We start from the raw sequence: 17,461 nt of genomic DNA, 5'->3' as shown, positions 1-17,461 counted from the left end.
TTTATATATTTTTAAATGTTTAAAAGAGACTTGTCAACCAATTACAAAATGTGGACTTAATTTGGATCCTGATTTGAATGAATTATAAAAAATAAAGTTTATAACCAAATCAGGGAAATTTAAATATCCACTGAATATTTGATGATTTTTTAATTAATGCTAATTTAAAATGTGATAGTAGTATTGTCTGTTTTTTTTTTCTTTTTTTCTATTGAAGTATAGTTGATTTACAATGTTGTGTTAGTTTCTGGTGTACAGCAAAGTGATTTGGTAATACATATGTATATTCTTTTTCATATTTGTTTTCATTATAGTTATTACAAGATATTGAATGTAGTTCCCTGTGCTACACATTAGGACCTTGTTATCTATTTTAGATATAGTGGTTTGTACCTGCTAATCCCAAAGTCCTAATTTATCCCTCCCCCACCTCCATTCCCCTTTGGTAACCGTAAGTTTGTTTTCTATGTCTGTGAGTTTCTTTCTGTTTTGTAAATAAGTTCATTTGTATCATTTTTTTTTAGATTCCACATATAAGTGATATCACATATTTGTCTTTCTCCATTGACTTACTTCACTTAGTATAATAATCTCTAGGTCCATCCATGTTGCTGCAAATGGCATTATTTCATTCTTTTTTATGGCTGCACAGTGTGTGTATGTGTATGTGTATACATATGTGTATATGTGTGTGTGTGTATGTGTGTGTGTATATATACATGTGTATATGTCTGCGTGTGTGTGTATATTTATATATGTGTGTGTGTGTATATATATATATACATATATATATATATATATATATATATATATAATATCTTCTTCATCCAGTTATCTGTTGATGGACACTTAGGCTGCTACCATGCCTTGGCTAACATAAATAGTGCTGCTATGAACACTGGGGTGCATGTATTTTTTCAAATTAGAGTTTTCTCCTGATATATACCCAGGAGTGGAATTGCTGGATCATCAGGTAAGTCTATTTTCAGTTTTTTAAGGAAGCTCCATACTGTTTTCCATAATGACTGCCCCAAATTACATTCCCACCAACAGTGTGGGAGGGTTCCCTTTTCTCCACACCCTCTCCAGCATCTGTTATTTGTGGACTTTTGAATGATGGCCAATCTGACCAGTGTGAGGTGACACCTCATCACAGTTTTGATTTGTATTTCTCTGATAATTAGTGATACTGGTGTTTGTTTCTTAAAGAGTCCTTATCATTTAGAGATGCATATTGGAATTTTCACTAATTATTTTTCAGGGATTTACTTCAAAATAATCTGCAGCAGGGAAGAGAATGGATAAAACAAGACTGACCATTAACCGATGACTGCAAAAGCTGGAGCTCCATTGTAGTACTCACTCTAGTTTTGCACATATTCAAAATTTTCCATATTAAAAAGCTAGAAAAGGACAGCTTTGCAGCAGCCCCTAGCCTAGTCCATCCTGTAGCCTCGCCATACTCTCCTACATATCATCACAACACCACACTTCTGCTTTTTCTCATTCACTTGAAGACCCATTGCTGTTATGCAACTCAGCGCTCTTCAGTGGAATGGGGACTCCCATTCAGTCCAGTCCCAATGTGTTTACCATCTTAAGCAAGTGGCAAGAACTAACCAAAATGCTTCCATGAATCTCAAGTACGTGGCTACTCAATGAGGTTAATGTTCATTAGACGAGGAATCCAGGAACAAATGACTTAATCATATTTGTGCAAATAATTAAGCATGTCAGCCTAGGAGATGGGTTCCCTGGGGTACTGAACTACTTTTTGACATTTATACCGATACCATATCTTTCATTATGACAAACATAAACCTATCAGTTAACAAAAGATTTTGAGGGAAAAGAGACTGATTTGTATCAGGTCTATAAAAGGGCTGAATTTTGGCTTTTCTGTTCACAAATAGCAGAATTCTTACAGTCATGGGAAATGGGAAACAAAAGGAGGAAATAATTGAGCAAGGAAGCCTGATATGTTTTCTGATTCTTCAATGCATGACAATGTATGTCAACCCGTTTTCAAGGAAGGGCCAAAGCACGAGTAAGCAGACAGGTCAATCCAAGGTCAAACTAGACCTTGCTGTCTAGAATTCTGTCAAATGTTCAACAATGTATAGTAATTCAGAACTGCTGGGGGGAAAAAAAAGAGGGAAAAAATGGTCTTGCATATTCTTGTAAAATTCCTGAAAGGTTTTCAGAACTTTGAAAAGAAAAGCTTATTTTGTTATTTGAGGTGTATTTATTTCCTGAGAAGTCAGCAAAACAGAGTGTTCTTACCTTCGCCTTATTATAAACTTTGATGGTACTGGTGGTTGTGCGATTTACCTCAAGGGAATGAGAGATACTAGGTAATTTGAACATTTTTAAAGACAAGTAGAAAAATAACCATTATCTGTTTAAACTATCCTTATTTAAAGCAGTCTTACTTTTACAGGCCGTGAATGAATATGAGGCAACCGCAACTTCTTAAGAGTTTAGAGCCAGTTAACCAGAGGTTGGTGTGTTAGGGTGCAGGGTACAGGAATTCTACCAAAGCTTCGCCTAAATTAAGATAATGTATGTTTTGGTCCACTTTCCTGGATGTTCAATATAGCTTCAGATCTCTTGAAAGCCAACTCTTGTTAAAATCAAAATGGGAATCATTAAAAGAAAATGAAAAAACTAAAGAGATTTTCAACTTCTCAAAAGAAATAGGGCACAGAAGAAAAACAACAAATAAGAATCCCTTTGTACTGACTGAGCATCACATTGCTGCCAGGCATGAAGCCAAAGGAAGGGAATGCTCAGTTGGAAGGTGAAGGCCATGGCTCCTCTCAGGGGTGGCCAATCTGAGTCAGCCTGGCCCCAGATCACGCAAGCGAGGCCTGTCCACAAGGCGCCCAGAGAGAAACAGCAGGGACAGAATGAGATGAAGGAGCACCAGGTCTGTGGAAAAGGGAGTTGTGTTTCCCACTCAGCATCTCTTCCTCTTCTTTACTATCCAAAGTTCTCTTTCCTAAAAGGAACCCATTCCGCATCCCTCAGTCTTGGCCAGCCCAAGTATCCCATTTCTTTGGCCACAGTGATGGGCCATGAACAGCACCTGAGTTCTCTCTGAGATCTGATGTATGCAAGCTGGGAAGGAGTTTCTCTCTGTACCTCTGAGATCATGAGCTGAAAGGCAGCACATCTTGGAAATAGCGGTGGTCAACCTGTCTACCCGATCACAACCAAATCCACAACCAAATACTCTGATAAAGGCAATTAAAGCACGTTTCAAAAGTGGCCAACCACCTCACCACAAAACAGTCCTAACCCTCAGGGTATCTCTTCGCAATGCTGCCAAAGAAAGTGGTTTTCAGGCCAGTCCTTCCATTTCCTAAAATCTAAATTCCTTTCACAAAGGCTCCTGAACAAAAAAAGTGTGTATCAGGAAGGAGACAAGGCCGTTTGCTCGATCTGCCCATTAAAAAATGCAAACTTCTGGAGGTAGAGTATAGCTCAGAATGTGTGCTTAGCATGCACAAGGTGCTGGGATCAATCCTCAATGCTTCCATTAAAAAAAAGAAAAGTAAACAAACCTAAGAAAAAAAAAGCAAATTTCTTTAGAGGAATTGTCTGGTGGGAGGGCAGGGGTGGTAAAAACCTTATCCATACATTGCCATTAGGTATGTACAACCAGATCTCCACGAAGTAAGTTTCCAATAAAATTATAACTAAAAATTTTTGAAGTTCAAGTCTGCTTCCTAGGTTTCTAAAAATAATTTGTTCCAAGATGAAAAGTGGAGCCTATGGTATCAAGATACTAATGATTATCTAACTTTTTGCTTTGGCCATAAAAATCCAGTCTCTTTGTGTGACTCCACCTTCTCCCATCTTCCTTATCTATGACAGCATTATAACCATTCTCCTCCCCAGAGCTAACCACATCAGGAACCACCGCCCTAGGAACTTGAAATGTATTATCTCAACAAATCTTAGGACAACTCAGAGTATTATCATCTAGTTTTATAAGTGAGGAAACTGAGGCTCAACAGGTCAAGCCACTTGTCTGAGGGTTCTTCCTAGTAGGTGGCGGGGCCAGGATCTGAGCCCAGGCATGTCTATGGCCGCACTTCCAAGCCTCCCTGAAAACACAGCCAATGGTTATTAGTGTTCATTGCAAATGACTCCCCGGTCCTTTAAAATATAATCCCACAAGCAATACCACTCTACCCAGCTACCCACAACCAGGCTCAAATAGGAAACAGTGTGAGGTAATTATAACGTATACCCCAGCCACTAGCTCTGGGTTTTTATGACTGAACTGCCAAATCAATCCTAGCCAAGTCTTCAGGAAATGTGCAGACACTTTCTCAGATTCCAGCTAAAACATCAACTATGTGGCCCTGGGGAATACAGAGCTCACAGGGTGGTAATGGGATATAAAATTTGCAAACTTGAGGTCAGTGGCCTAAACTCTGTGGCGTGAAGCAGCAGCTGCTGTCCATGGAAGATTAAAAACTGGCCGTTGACTTGAAGGTCACATATCAAGTCCTTCCTTGAAAGGCACCTGTTCACATCTTCTTGGACATTAATCACCCCCCCCTCAGTAAAGAGGGAGAAAGATATTCCCCTTGTAGTTCTGCCTAGAATCATTGTAAAGAAGATAATAGTATCAACAGTCTTGAGACAGGGTGTCTATTCTGAGAATTCAGCATTAGGTCCAATTCAAACACAGCTGATACTCAATAAATACTTGTCACTTGGAGTCCTACAAAATGAGTGGGGTAGAGGATACAGACGAAAAGGCAAGAATTTAAGATTTATTTTCTTCATTGGCATGCTTATTGCATGGAATCTAAATGTATAAATTGGTAATGCAGATAACTTAGTAAGTCATAAGATAAGAGTCTGGGCTTACAGACCTAGGCTTTGCCATGGTTCATTCCATGAAATCTGACAGTCTAATTGCTAATTACTAGTGTGGGAGCTGGGGAGGGAGGGTTACCCATCAGATTCTGAGAGAAGACGCTCCCTTCTCTTTCTCCCACCCCCTCACTGCTACCCTCACTGGCATCCACCTCCCTTACAAAGCCCCATCCCACTCAACCCCACCTAATCTGGACGCTTTCACTGACAGCAAGGCAGAACTTCGGAGCTAAAACACGAGTGTACTGCCTGCCATCAGGGCTGACCACTGAGAGACTGATCGCACTAAGGCCAAATAAGCAAGAACAAGAAACAAGCCCGTGCTCCCATGTTGCAGGAAGCTCGCTTATTGGTGGCACAGCTGAGGACTTACAGTCACCAGTCACCCTTTCTCGGGCATGGAGACAGGAGACAAAATCTCCTTCAACAGCACACTTTGACTTAAATCTGCTTTTGCCACCAGGTGGCTCAGCTTCCACGCCTATGAAGTGGAAAAGAAAAGAAGTACCTCGAGAGCTTTTTAATGAACTCTGGGCCTCAGTTTCAGCATCTATAAATTTCTAAGCTCTGTCCCACTGTAACTATTTTGTAACATTTTTGTAAAGATGGATGGCCTGACTATGGAGGATCTTCTGAGTCATGAAAAAAACGTGGACAAATAAGAAGAGTCTTTAAAAGTTACTCATCAAAGGCACCCACCTATTAGGGTCTGATTACATGTTCTTATAAGTTAGCACCGATTGGGTAGGGGAAATTGTAGACAATAAAGCATTATGCATGGCGAGAAGGGGATGCACCAAACTACATAGCACCATATACGTAGGTTCATAATAAATGATGGATTCGCCTGCTTTTCCACTACATTCCTCAAATGTTTTTTTTTTTTTTAGTTTTTTTAATTTAATTTTTTTTTATTGAAGTGTAGTTGATTTACAATGTTAGTTTCTGGTGTACAGCAAAGCAGTACATTCCTCTAAATGTTTTTACAGGAATCTTTTCTGACATCCTAGCATCTTTCATATCCTGACTCTCCTCCAAAAGCCCTCGGTCTCCTGAAGAGCCTGGAACCAGTGCTGCCAGGAGGGAGGGAGTTGGCATCAGCACCCGTCAGAGCCCAGCACCTGCTCTGTCCTGCCCAGGTCCGCTGGCTGATGGGAATCTCCACTCCAGAACTTATTCCTAACTCTCCCTTCCCACTTCCCTCCATCTTTCTCCTTTGCTCCTCTAACAAAAACCTTACTCCTGGTTTTTTTTTTTGAACCTCCCAAAACACACAAGTAAAAAAAAAAAAAAAAGAACATTTTACTTACAATTTACTTTTCTTAATATTTTAACTATTATTGGATACTCCTAGTATCCCTATTTTGTTTGTAGCTCAGCTTACGAAGTTACCAACAAGAAGAAGAAAAAGAAGATGTGATGACAATGATGAAAAAGAAAAGAAAAAGGAGGAGAAAACGGCAACGAGAAAGAAGGGGAGAAAGGAGAAGAAACAGAAAAACAAAACAAAATAAAACAACAACCTATCTCTGGAATACATCTCTTTATTAACAGAGATATTATGATACTTCAGCTCAAAACCACGAACCCAACAGCAGACATAACGTGTCCATAGGCGACATAAATCCTGTCTCCCAACCCCAACCTCATAAAACGGTTGTACTATATTTGGACTTAGATGTGTTTGGATACTTATATTTGAATGTAAGTATGACTGATGGTCTAGGAATTCACAAGCCTTCAAAACACTGAACCAAATCACTTGTCTAATGGAGCAGTGCCCCCACCCTGAGTCTGCCTGCCGTCTGGAATACATCTCCGGCTGGGAATGGTGGAGATAGGGGACTTTCCTCTCTCCCTTCCGCGCTGAAGGGGCTGAATAAATAGACTCGGTGATAACTTCAAAAACAACAAAAAAGCCACTTGAGAATGTGGTAAAGTCACAAGAACTTAAAACTAGGGTTTGATATAATGGAGCTCTGGATCTGCAATCCACACTTGACTGTATTCCCAATCCAATTTTATTCTAGTAACAATGTGGCTACTCTATTTATGCAAAAAAATAAGAGTTCAGCTCTCTACCGTGCCAATTTTATTGGCAACCGTGCATCTATTTTTATTTATTAATTATAATCCTTGATTCAAAAAGTGTTTCTGAGGTTAATTACACCAACAGATATATGGAAATGGGGCTATTAATAGAAATTGAAATTAAAATCCCACATAGAGGGAAGGTAAAACTTACCAGATATCTAAATTAATAAATTAAAGTGACTGTGCATTAAATTTGTCCCTGAGTTTCTTAGAAGCTAAAGGAAATGGGCGAAAAGTTAGGAGCTTTATAATTCTTCTATTTGGAAAAACAACAATTTGCCAGCTTATTAGGAACTGTGATCTTATAAGAACTATGACCTTACTCCTGGGATTTGTTGAGTTCTTTAAATGCGGAACTACAGGCAAGGTCAGAACAAAGCTCTTAACGTTAATGTAAAAGATCACAGAGATACATTATTCATGTAGCATTTTTCATTCTGAGGTCACAGGAAGCAAAACACAATGAAGCATCTTCAAAGGAAACTAAGTCAATCAGATTGGATCAAGTTAGAATCAAAACATCTGATTATCCTGCTTGTACACCCATGGCCTCACGGTGGTAGCTAATCTCCTAAGATGTGGCCCCAAAGCCCTCCGCTCCCTGCAGATGCAGGCTAGTCCTCACATCCATCCAGAGGCAGAGCTCGCCAGTCCATGCCCTTGAACCTAAGCAAGGTCTCTGACCAGCACAGAATTTTGGAGCAGGCTAAGTTTGAAAAAAGTCTGACAGCTTCCACTTTTGTTTTCCTGGTATCCTGAGCTGCCTTGGAAAACACCTGGCTATGCTGTTGGACAGTCCATGTGGAGAGGGGGACAATCTGAGACTATACGGAGGAAAACCAAGGAACTCGGCCAACCTTGATAACACATGAACCCATTCAAGCCCTTCCAGCCAGCTCTTCGCCATTCAACTGTGGTCAACATACGGGGTTTTAAAACCTGTGACCAGAGATGAAGAGGCAATTGTTCAATATCCAGCCTCAACAGACACTTCCCCTGAGCCAGGCCTCATAGCTGCACCTGGGGCTCAGTTTCCCCATTTGCAAAAACATACTCAGTGGCCCCATCCCCAAGGGGCAGGTCCAGGCAGGAGATCACAGAGGAGAGAGCTTTGAAACCTGGAAGGCTCCCAGCAGAGCCAGACAAGTGGCTCTTTGCTTCCTTTCTTCCCCTCCTCTGTCTATCCATTGAGATCAACCACACCCAAGTAAACAGGGCTTCCGGCGCCAGCCCACGATCAGAGAACCAGAAACACACGTGGAGAAGTCATCTTACTCATTCCAGACCAGCAGACATTGTGGGAAGCAGAGACAAGATTCCCCACTGTCCAAATTCCTGGGCTGCAGAATCATAAGGAATAATAAAAATTGTTGTTGTTTTTAAGTCACCAAGTTTGGGGTAATTTGTCACATAGCAGTAAGATAACCAGAACACTCACAAATAAAAAGTTTGTTTCCTTGTAGTGGAGGGACTAGGAATGACTCTGTCTCTTGAGTTTCTCATTGATGATGCTATAATGTTTTTACACGTAGTAAGTTTTAATGTATATGGAGGTGGGAGCATCCTGGCCTCCTCCCCTTTGCCTCCCACACCCAAGTGGTCAAGCACTACTCGCATTACTTCTGGAACACCACTGGAGCCTCCTCTTCACTCCTTCCACTGCTGTTGTGCTGGCCATCATTCACTCTCACCCTGACTCCTCTATGAGCCTCTCATATGTCTCTGCCTCTAGTCTCCCTACTCGCAAAACCATACACCTTTCACACCTCAGCACAACTGGCAAAGATCTGATCTCATTCCCAGCTTAGAATCCTGTAATAGCTCACCATCCTCAGCTTTCACAGCGATCAGACAGTAATATCTTGTGTCCTTTAGTCCCTCTGCTACCATGACCTATGGACAGACACACACCGTTGCATACTGCACAACGCCAGGGGGCACCACTTCCACAGGCTACACCATGAACCGTGCAGTACAAACCCTGCCCACTGTCCTCAATTCCTTCAATCTCCAACACTTTATATCCTTTTTTTTTTAATGGAGGTACTGGGGAATTGAACCCAGGACCTCATACATGCTAAGCACACACTCTACCACTGAGCTATACCCTTCCCCCTTTATATCCTTTTTGTTTCATGCCTTTTTCCCTCAGATTTGTCCTTATTTCTCTTCTATCCTTCCTCCAAGCTCTAATTTATACACTTAACTTACCCAGTCAATTAAAATTGGTCAATCAAAAATTGTCTATTGAACACATACTAAGTACCCAGTTTCTAGGTCTCCCTAGTGATAAAACAGACAAAATCTCAGTCCTCAAGAAGTTCTCAGTCCTACTAGTCACTTTTTTATCACACAGATAGATCAGAGGTTAGCAAACTTTTACTGAAAAGGGCCAAATAGCAAATAATTCAGTTTTGTCAGGCCCTTCTGTCTTTATTGCAACTATTCCCACCCTGTCACTGAAGTGTGAAAGCAGACAGAGATAACACGTAAACAAATGGGCATGACTGTGTCTCAATAAAAATTTTATTTACAAAGCAGGCAGCTTGGTCTACAGTTGTCGACCCCTGAGAGACTTTCACTGTGAAGTCTTTTCTGATTAATCCCATGCCCACAACGATGCTTCCCTCATTGTGGGACCGCATCTGCCTCCAATAAACATTGAGTCATTCTCCACGGCAACAGTAGGAGAAGATTCTGGGGAAATGAAAATAGCAAGAATATGGAAGAAAGAACGAAAGTTGCCAGGTACAGGATTTATTGTAATTGAGACTCAGTAAAATATTGACTTACTGACTTGGAAGCCAGATTTCCCAACTCTTTTACTAGTTTATGTCCCCTGAAGAAATAACTGAAATTACTGAAAAACGGCATCCCTCAGTTTCCTCCTCTGTTAAACGGGCAAGTAGGTTCAATCTTCCTCCTGAAGGAGTTGTGTGTTCAATGAATTGATGTACAGTGCAACAGTGAGTGATATACTACAGCTGCTATTTTTTTTACCATTATTGCTGTAATTTAATGTAAAAACTACACTACATTAATGGCTCTGAGCTTACAGGCAACCAAGATGAAAAAAATGAAAACAAAGAATTAACTCACCATACTGATAAAAACTTAAGACACAAACCTGTTATCCCTGGAAAGAGAAACATTGCTTGCAACTCTAGTCCGAGAGAAACTTCCCACGTGGGACGTGAGAGCAACAGATCCTGAATGACATCAGGAGGCACATGTCCAGCTCAGAACCGTAGGCAGTGCAGGAGGAGGGTGCCTGTGAGGGTCACCTCCCACCTCGATGGAAGTGTCATACTAAAACACACGTGCTAGCCAAAGATCCCGCAGCTCTGACAGTCTACACGTCCTTCTGTGTCTCAAGAGTGTCTTAGCAGAAATACCAGAGAAAATTTTTTGTTTGACAAAATATTGCCATGTTATTAACTCTACCTGGGATTTGTGAACTAGCACAAAGGAATATTAGGAATTTTAAGTGGAATTTTACCAATGTCTGAGCCCTGCATTTTTGTCCAGAGGAATGGAAACCAAAACCAGAACGAAAATTAATGGAGAAAGAAAATTTAATATTAAGAATTTGTCTTTAAAACTTAACCTTTCCGTACCTCAGCTCTCACAACGGCAAAAGGAAGCTAATAAAAGGACCCACCCCGTAGAGATGCTACAAGCATCAAATGAGCTATCATATGTAAAACACTGACAGCGGTGCCGGGCACATCAACGTCATCTAAACGTCACCTACCACTGCTACAAATGTTATTATTTGTTTTTACTTAATCCAAGACCCCATGCCTTCTCCTGTCTTTCTTTTGCCTTCTGGTTCCTGTAAATACACCTGATTCTCCTAACCAAATACTAAGCCCCTCCAGGCTGTGGGCGATAAGTCTCTGGCATTCCATAAAGCTAAATTCAAGTTAGCATTCATCAAGGCTCCTTGAATTAACAAACTCTTTGAATCCCATCTTAGACAAGTTAGTATTAAAATGTTGATGAGAGGATTCTTGCCTTTGATCATTTTACATTGTAATGGGAAAATCAAGCTCAACAAACTTGAAATAGTAAACTCTCATACGCCTGCCATATAACCCAGGCCCGATATATCACTGATTACAGTTTTCTTTAAAAATTTCAGGGAAAATAATTCCAAGTTTCTAGCAGAGGCCTATCTGTTGGATTAGTTGGGTCTACAGACAAAGAAGTGGTTGATACAGTTCATTTCTATTTCAAGAAAATAAAATTAAAATTGTATTTTCACTTCGAATATTAAGGCCAAAATTCACAAATTGGTGAGGCTTGTTGCTTGGTTTATTGTAGGAAAAGCAAACAAACTATGTGCAAATATCCTAATAATTTGTCCAGTATTTTGCTTGATTAGAGTCAGTGGCATAATATTATAATCTTTTTAAGTATCTTATATAAGATACTTAAGGTATCATATAAGATGACATATAAGATGACAAAGGAATATTTCACTATTTTTTTTAAATTCCAAATAGGCTTACCTGAATGTCTATAGTTCCATTGCCAACAGCCCTAACTCATTTCACTGTAAGCGGATGTGTGTTTTAATTAATTTGTGATACCAACAACTTACTTATTTTTGTAAATAATTTCTATGGTCTTAAATGTTACAAAATGAGTCAAATAAATATTTTGTCCCCATCTTCTTGTTTAAAATGTGGAATTGCTGAAAATTTCTATTTAAGAATCTCTCCTTTTTTTTTTTAACGGTGTTGCAATATTTCAGCTTAATCTATTCAATAAATAAAAGGACAAACCATACCACTTGCAGGAGTTTTCCCCCATATTTAATTATTAGCCTATCTGACTTCGGATGAAGTCTTAAAAGTTCTCTTTATAAAGTAAAATGGATTTCATGAAGTCCACAGAACTTTTTCTATGTTCCCTGTTAAAGCTCCTTACTTTAATAACAGACTCCTGTGTAATTAATCCCTCAGAGTTCGCCGTCACATAATCTATCCTGTGTATGAACTGTTCCATGGGTATTTTTCTGGTAACAAGACCCCTGGAAAAAAATAAACAAATAAACAAAGACCAAAAGGAATCACGTACAAGGGGACAAATTGTGTGAAGTACAACCAGTCTCATACACTCATAAACCAGCCCACAAGGACAGAAGTTCTCAATCCATCTTATCAGAGATTTGGGAAAGGGGGGTTTCACTCTAAAGAATTTTTCCCTTTGACAGGAAACTGTAACATTTCCCTTTTGGGGAGCTAAAGCAATAAGGCAAACATAAATAAATGGTGCATAACTACTGCTATTCAAGTAGCGTTACGTGTTTTTTTTTAATTGGATTTTCTCCCGTACTTTTCACCTAATCACGGAAGTTAAGAGGTTAGCTGAGAAAAATTCTTGTGAACTGAAATTTAAACAATAAAACTAGGGTTTTATTATTTCTCATAAAGTTGTTTCACACATGTCAAGCAATGCCTAGGCAGACCAAAACTGCTATACATTTATTATTTTAAAACTTTTTTGAAACTTGCAAAGGTCTCATTTTAAAATAGAGAGACACGCAATTTTTGCAGAGTGAATGGGGACCACACTCATTCCATTAAAAAAAAAAAAAAGGATTTCCTGTAAAAACAGAAATTGGCGATTTACTCTAAGAAAACACAGCGAGAGCTGGGAAGAAACTTGAGGATGCTTAAATTTCCACTGTGGAACAACTTCTGCTGCCCAGTGGGAAGGAAAAAAAAAAAGAAAAAAAAAAAAAAAAAAACACCTGCAACAGGATGGGAGGAAAGGAAGACAAGCTAGCACTACACACCCAGAGAGGGAAAAACTATGCAGGTCCCTGGTCTGCAAAGCAAAGCTGCTGACAGGAAAGAATACATATCCCAAGAAGCAAAGCCTGTAAGTCACCTGTCACATCAGAGAAAGACAAGAAGGCAGTAATTTGTGGGAGAGCCCAGACCAATGCCCAGCAGACACTGATGAGTTTAAAGCACCTTTTAACTAGAGGAAATATTAGTGAGGTGCTGAAAGTTGCTGCCACCAACTGGGCATCAGGCAGACTTAGGGGTTACAAATCACTTTCACTTCATAAACTGTGCATTTCCATCAAAACAGTAAACAGGTTGTACCGTCGTCAGAGAGGTTAGTTTTGAGGCTGGTAATATTTTAACGAGCAAAAATAGCCATTTTAAGCAATAACTGGAAAAATGGAACACACGACTGCTCTTTCTGATGAGTTACACAGCCCAACGTGGGTGAAAGACTTATTCATGTGAGACTGTAATAGCAATAAGCAGAGAGAATACATTTCCAATGCTAGCCAAGTTTAAAGTCAGAATTGGTATTTGTATAAAATCTATGGGAAAACCTTCGACCCAGCAATTCTTCTTTCCTTTATTGTTATACTACATACATGTTTTCACAGGAACATAAGCAGCCATGTAGAAGAATGCTGGTAGTAGCAACAAAAGGAAATATAATCTATGGAGCCATCATCAGTGAGTTGTTCCAGTCACATTATGGATTCTATATGCTGAGAGAGTGGCATATAGACGAGGTAGATCTATGAGAGTTAGTAGGTGGATGCACTAAAGATACACAAAAGTAAGCAAGGTTCAGAACAGTCTTGTGCTCTATCCCATGTATTAAAAAGGACACCTACACGTCTGCGTGTGTGTATATATATACACACATATACATTATGTATATATTTGTATATGTATACACATTAATAGGTATATATATGCCTATATTTCTAGAGAAATTTGTAAGAAAAGTCTCTGAGAGGTAGGAGGGATCTACTTTGAACTGTCTATTCTTTTAAATGACTACTTTTACACCAAATATATATATATATATATATATATATGTGTGTGTATATATATACATATATATATACACATGCAATATATGTAACATTATAGATAACATAATTATAAAAATAAAAACCTCTATATTATAAAGGTTTATTATTATGATATGTTACACTACAAAGGTTAATTACAATTATAATTTTTTTTAAACTTTTCTTACACATGCAAAATCTTACACATAGTCTTATGAGAATTAGGAACACTCATAATTACTGTTCTATTAATATCATCTTTTGGGGAAGGTTTTATGAATAGCTTGCAATAGGGGAACATCCGCGTTAGTGACCGAATACTATGAGGAACACAGAGCGGTGTTTCTTCATAATCTTAAAGAAAAATAAAACCCTCCAAAAAGCAGTGCTGGTGTGAGTAAAAGCATGGACATCCTGTTACGCTACAAAGTAAGGCTGAGTTTCTGTTTTCACACTGAGTTTGTGCCTTCCGAGGAAACATGCTGGTTGGTGATGGCACACAGAGAAGAAGTAAATGTGGGGCCAGGCCTAATGTCTCCCTGTGGACCTCCATCCACAGAATTAAACCCCTACCTCTGCTCTCTCCATAGGAGCAATGCCATCGAGCTAGGCTATTCAGGTAATATATATAGCAGAGATACATTTTTTGAAGAAAAAATTCTAGACTAAATCAAATCCTTTTGAGAACGGGTGAAAATTTGAGTTTCCATCTACTGAACTTGCCACGGGCCTTGCACATAGGGGAAGAAATGCCTGTGGGTGAAAATTTGAGTTTCCATCTACTGAACTTGCCACGGGCCTTGCACATAGGGGAAGAAATGCCTGCGGCCTGATCAGTATCAGGCTTAACATGATAAACAAATTTCCTTTCTAACACTGTTGGAATCCTGGATTTATTTTCTACAAAGGCCAAGATGGAACTAAATTAATCATAACTATTTCCTAGGGTCAGAAAATCATGCAGATTTCACCACAGCCTAAGTGTTTGGCTCTGACAATCGTGTTGTCCCAGATCGAGACCAGGACTCAAAAACTGGTCCGTTCAGTTTACGGTACTTTTTTCTTCCTGTACCTGGCCCCTACAAACACAAATTTCACTACGTATATATAATTAAAACAGCCCTTAACAAAAAAGAATATGTGGAACGTTCAGCCACGTATCCAAGTGGTACCATCACTTGTTCACTCAGGGTCATATAATCCAACTATAAACCTAATCAAAAGAGCAACAATCAGAATCATAAGAAGTTAATAGCAACTTCTGTGAATTTACTATCTGGATTCATTACAGGCTCCTCCAAGCAGACAAAATGGGTCATTCACAACCCATCCCGCTGCTCCTATGGAGGCCTGAATTTAAACACTCTCAGAAAGAAATACTTCTCTTTCAACCTGAACAATTTTAAGGGAAGTGTACTCCCAACCTGCTTCAATTCAGGAAACTGACAATTCTTATACCGTCAACTTGCTTAATTTAAATAATTCCTGCTGAAACATCTTCTGTACGAAGGGCATAGGAAGTTGGTGAAATGCTCAATTGCATGTGCGTAACACATACACAACAGGTTAAAAACACTCATTCAAGGCTGGCCACAGCAGCACTACTGCCCAGGTGAAATAAAGAGGTTCCTACAACGCCGAAACAAGTTCTCAGAAACACTAGACCGCTCGGCTTCCAGTGTAGACATCTGAAGGGAAAACTCAGTCCCTAACTTGAATAAGCATGACTTAAGAGGAGAACCAACCATTAACTGTGTGTCTTCTCTGACCTTGGAATCCCTTCCTTTCCTTGCTCCCTTACACACAGAGCATCTACAAAGATGCCCACAGGGCAAGTACTTTCCCTAAACACAACCGGAATTGGTGTGAAGGGAAAGGACGGGCTGCTCCTCTTCTCAGTTGCAGCTCCTCCCCTTCTTCCTCAAGAACCCTCTCGCCTCCCAAATTCTGCCTCGACAATGGCCCAAGATTCCTTTTAGCCATGACCTCTCCTCTGGGGCAGAAATCCTTAAAGGGAAGAAGTGATGTGGTTTAGCCTCGAACTCGGCGAGGACTGGGTAACCCTTGCATCTCTAAGGTGCCCCCAGGAGGTCTTGTCAACGATCCTTCTACCGTCGAGAATCAACTCTATCAGTACCTCTGGATCTTGATACTCGGGAGAAGAGGGAGGGGACACCCACACCAAAGGAGCTGGCCCGTTCCATTACCCTTTAAGCGCGTCGTGTCCTCCGCCGCCTCTTCTCTTGGCCCGGCTGGCTCTGGTTTCCTTCACGTTCCCAGCCTCCAAATTGGCGTCCGCCCCATGGCTCGTGTAAGACGCTAAGAGCACGGTAAATCCCAGGGCGACCTCCAGCAGCCCCCCTCGCCGCATGATGCCGAGCGGCCGCCGGCTCCCGCCGCCTCTCACCGCGCCCCGGGCTCAGTCCGCGGCCGCCGCTGCGCCCTTAAGCGCGCCGCGCCGCCGGGGTCCTGCTCTCCCGCCGCCCGTCCCCCGGGCCGGGCTCCTCCCGCCTTCTCCAGGCGCTGCTCCCACTTCAGGCGGCCCCTGCCAGCTGCAACAGACAAATCGCCGAGGCGGGGGAGACATTCAGGGAATCGGGATGCTGAAGCCTCGGGGTCCCCATTCCCGAGCCCAACCCGCGCGCCGCCTGCGCGTGGCGCAGTTACTTTGGGTAAGTGAAGACCGTTTGATCCACAGCTGGCTGAAAAGCCCAGGCCCCCAGCGGCAGCGGCTCCAGCCAACCCCTCGGCCTCCCGGGCGCCGCCTGAAAAGAGCGCCTTAAAGTCCCCATGTCCCGAGCGGTTTTAAACCCCAGGGCGAGCTCGCTGGGTTTATTTTTTACTGGCACGAATTGCGCGCGATGCGCGCTCTGACGCCCCAGCTCCCCAGCCTGTCCTCTCCGCCAAGCCGCGGGGCTGGAAGCCCGCCGCGCCGTCCCGGGCCGGCTCCGGGCGCTGCCACCGCCCCCGGAGCATCTGACGCCGAGCCCGGCACCAGGAGCCCCAGGCCAGGAAGCTGTCAGGCAGGGGAGGGCCAGCACCAGCTGTGGACGTTCCGGGACAGCCCCTCACCCCAGTCCCTGTCCCTGCCCTCCGCGCGGCGCAAACGCAAAAGCCTCCGTGGCTGGAGCTCCAGCCCCGGTGGCCGCCCGACCCCTGTCGGGACCCCGGCTGCACCCACTGGAGAAGCGGCGGTTCTGACTCCGAGGCGGCGGTGGCTGTTCCTCGGTCCTGGCCGCGGCAGCTGCTGCCCCGCTCCGCCCGCAGCTGTCCCAGCTGTGGCCGCCTGTCCGCCTGTGGCACCCACAGTCTCTGCCGCTGCTCCCGCGGCCCCCTCCTTTCCCCACCTCTTCAAGTATCGTCTGCGCAGCGGTTTCTCGCGAGAGAAATACTTTTTTTAAAAAAAGAAAGAAAAAGAAAATGACACCCCCTCCTAAATCCCCCTCATCACCACCCCACCCCTCGGCCCCATCCATCCTCCCTTTCCACTCCCCTTTGCCAGCCACCGCCTCGGCGCGGGGGCCTCCCTCGCTCGCAGAATTAGCGCAGTGGGAGGAGGAGGAGGTGATCGGGTCCTGCCGGCCTGGGATTTTGCACTTGAGGGTGAGGAGTTGAGGGAGTGGGAAGAAGTGG

General features: G+C 42.1%; 1 protein-coding gene across 2 annotated transcripts in view; it reads right to left on the bottom strand.

Moving 5' to 3' along the window:
* The window catches only part of FBN1 (fibrillin 1), a 240,430-nt gene extending 223,252 nt beyond the window's left edge, over nt 1–17,178 (bottom strand). The window contains exons 1-2 of one of the 2 annotated variants that reach the window (XM_032481236.1): nt 17,010–17,178; nt 16,036–16,380 (exon numbers count right to left, since the gene is read on the bottom strand). In XM_032481236.1, coding sequence (XP_032337127.1) covers nt 16,036–16,199 — 164 coding nt within the window. In that variant the 5' untranslated portion in view covers nt 16,200–16,380; nt 17,010–17,178. Of the gene's footprint in view, nt 1–16,035; nt 16,381–17,009 lie in introns of those variants that run through there. The other variant, XM_032481237.1, reaches the window with a different exon arrangement.
* Nucleotides 17,179–17,461: the final 283 nt, after the last annotated feature.

The sequence above is a fragment of the Camelus ferus genome, chromosome 6 (assembly GCF_009834535.1).
Source record: "Camelus ferus isolate YT-003-E chromosome 6, BCGSAC_Cfer_1.0, whole genome shotgun sequence".
In the NCBI taxonomy this organism is placed as follows: Eukaryota; Metazoa; Chordata; class Mammalia; order Artiodactyla; family Camelidae; genus Camelus; species Camelus ferus.
Note: the sequence above shows the minus strand (reverse complement) of the source record. Positions and strands in the feature narration are given on the sequence as shown.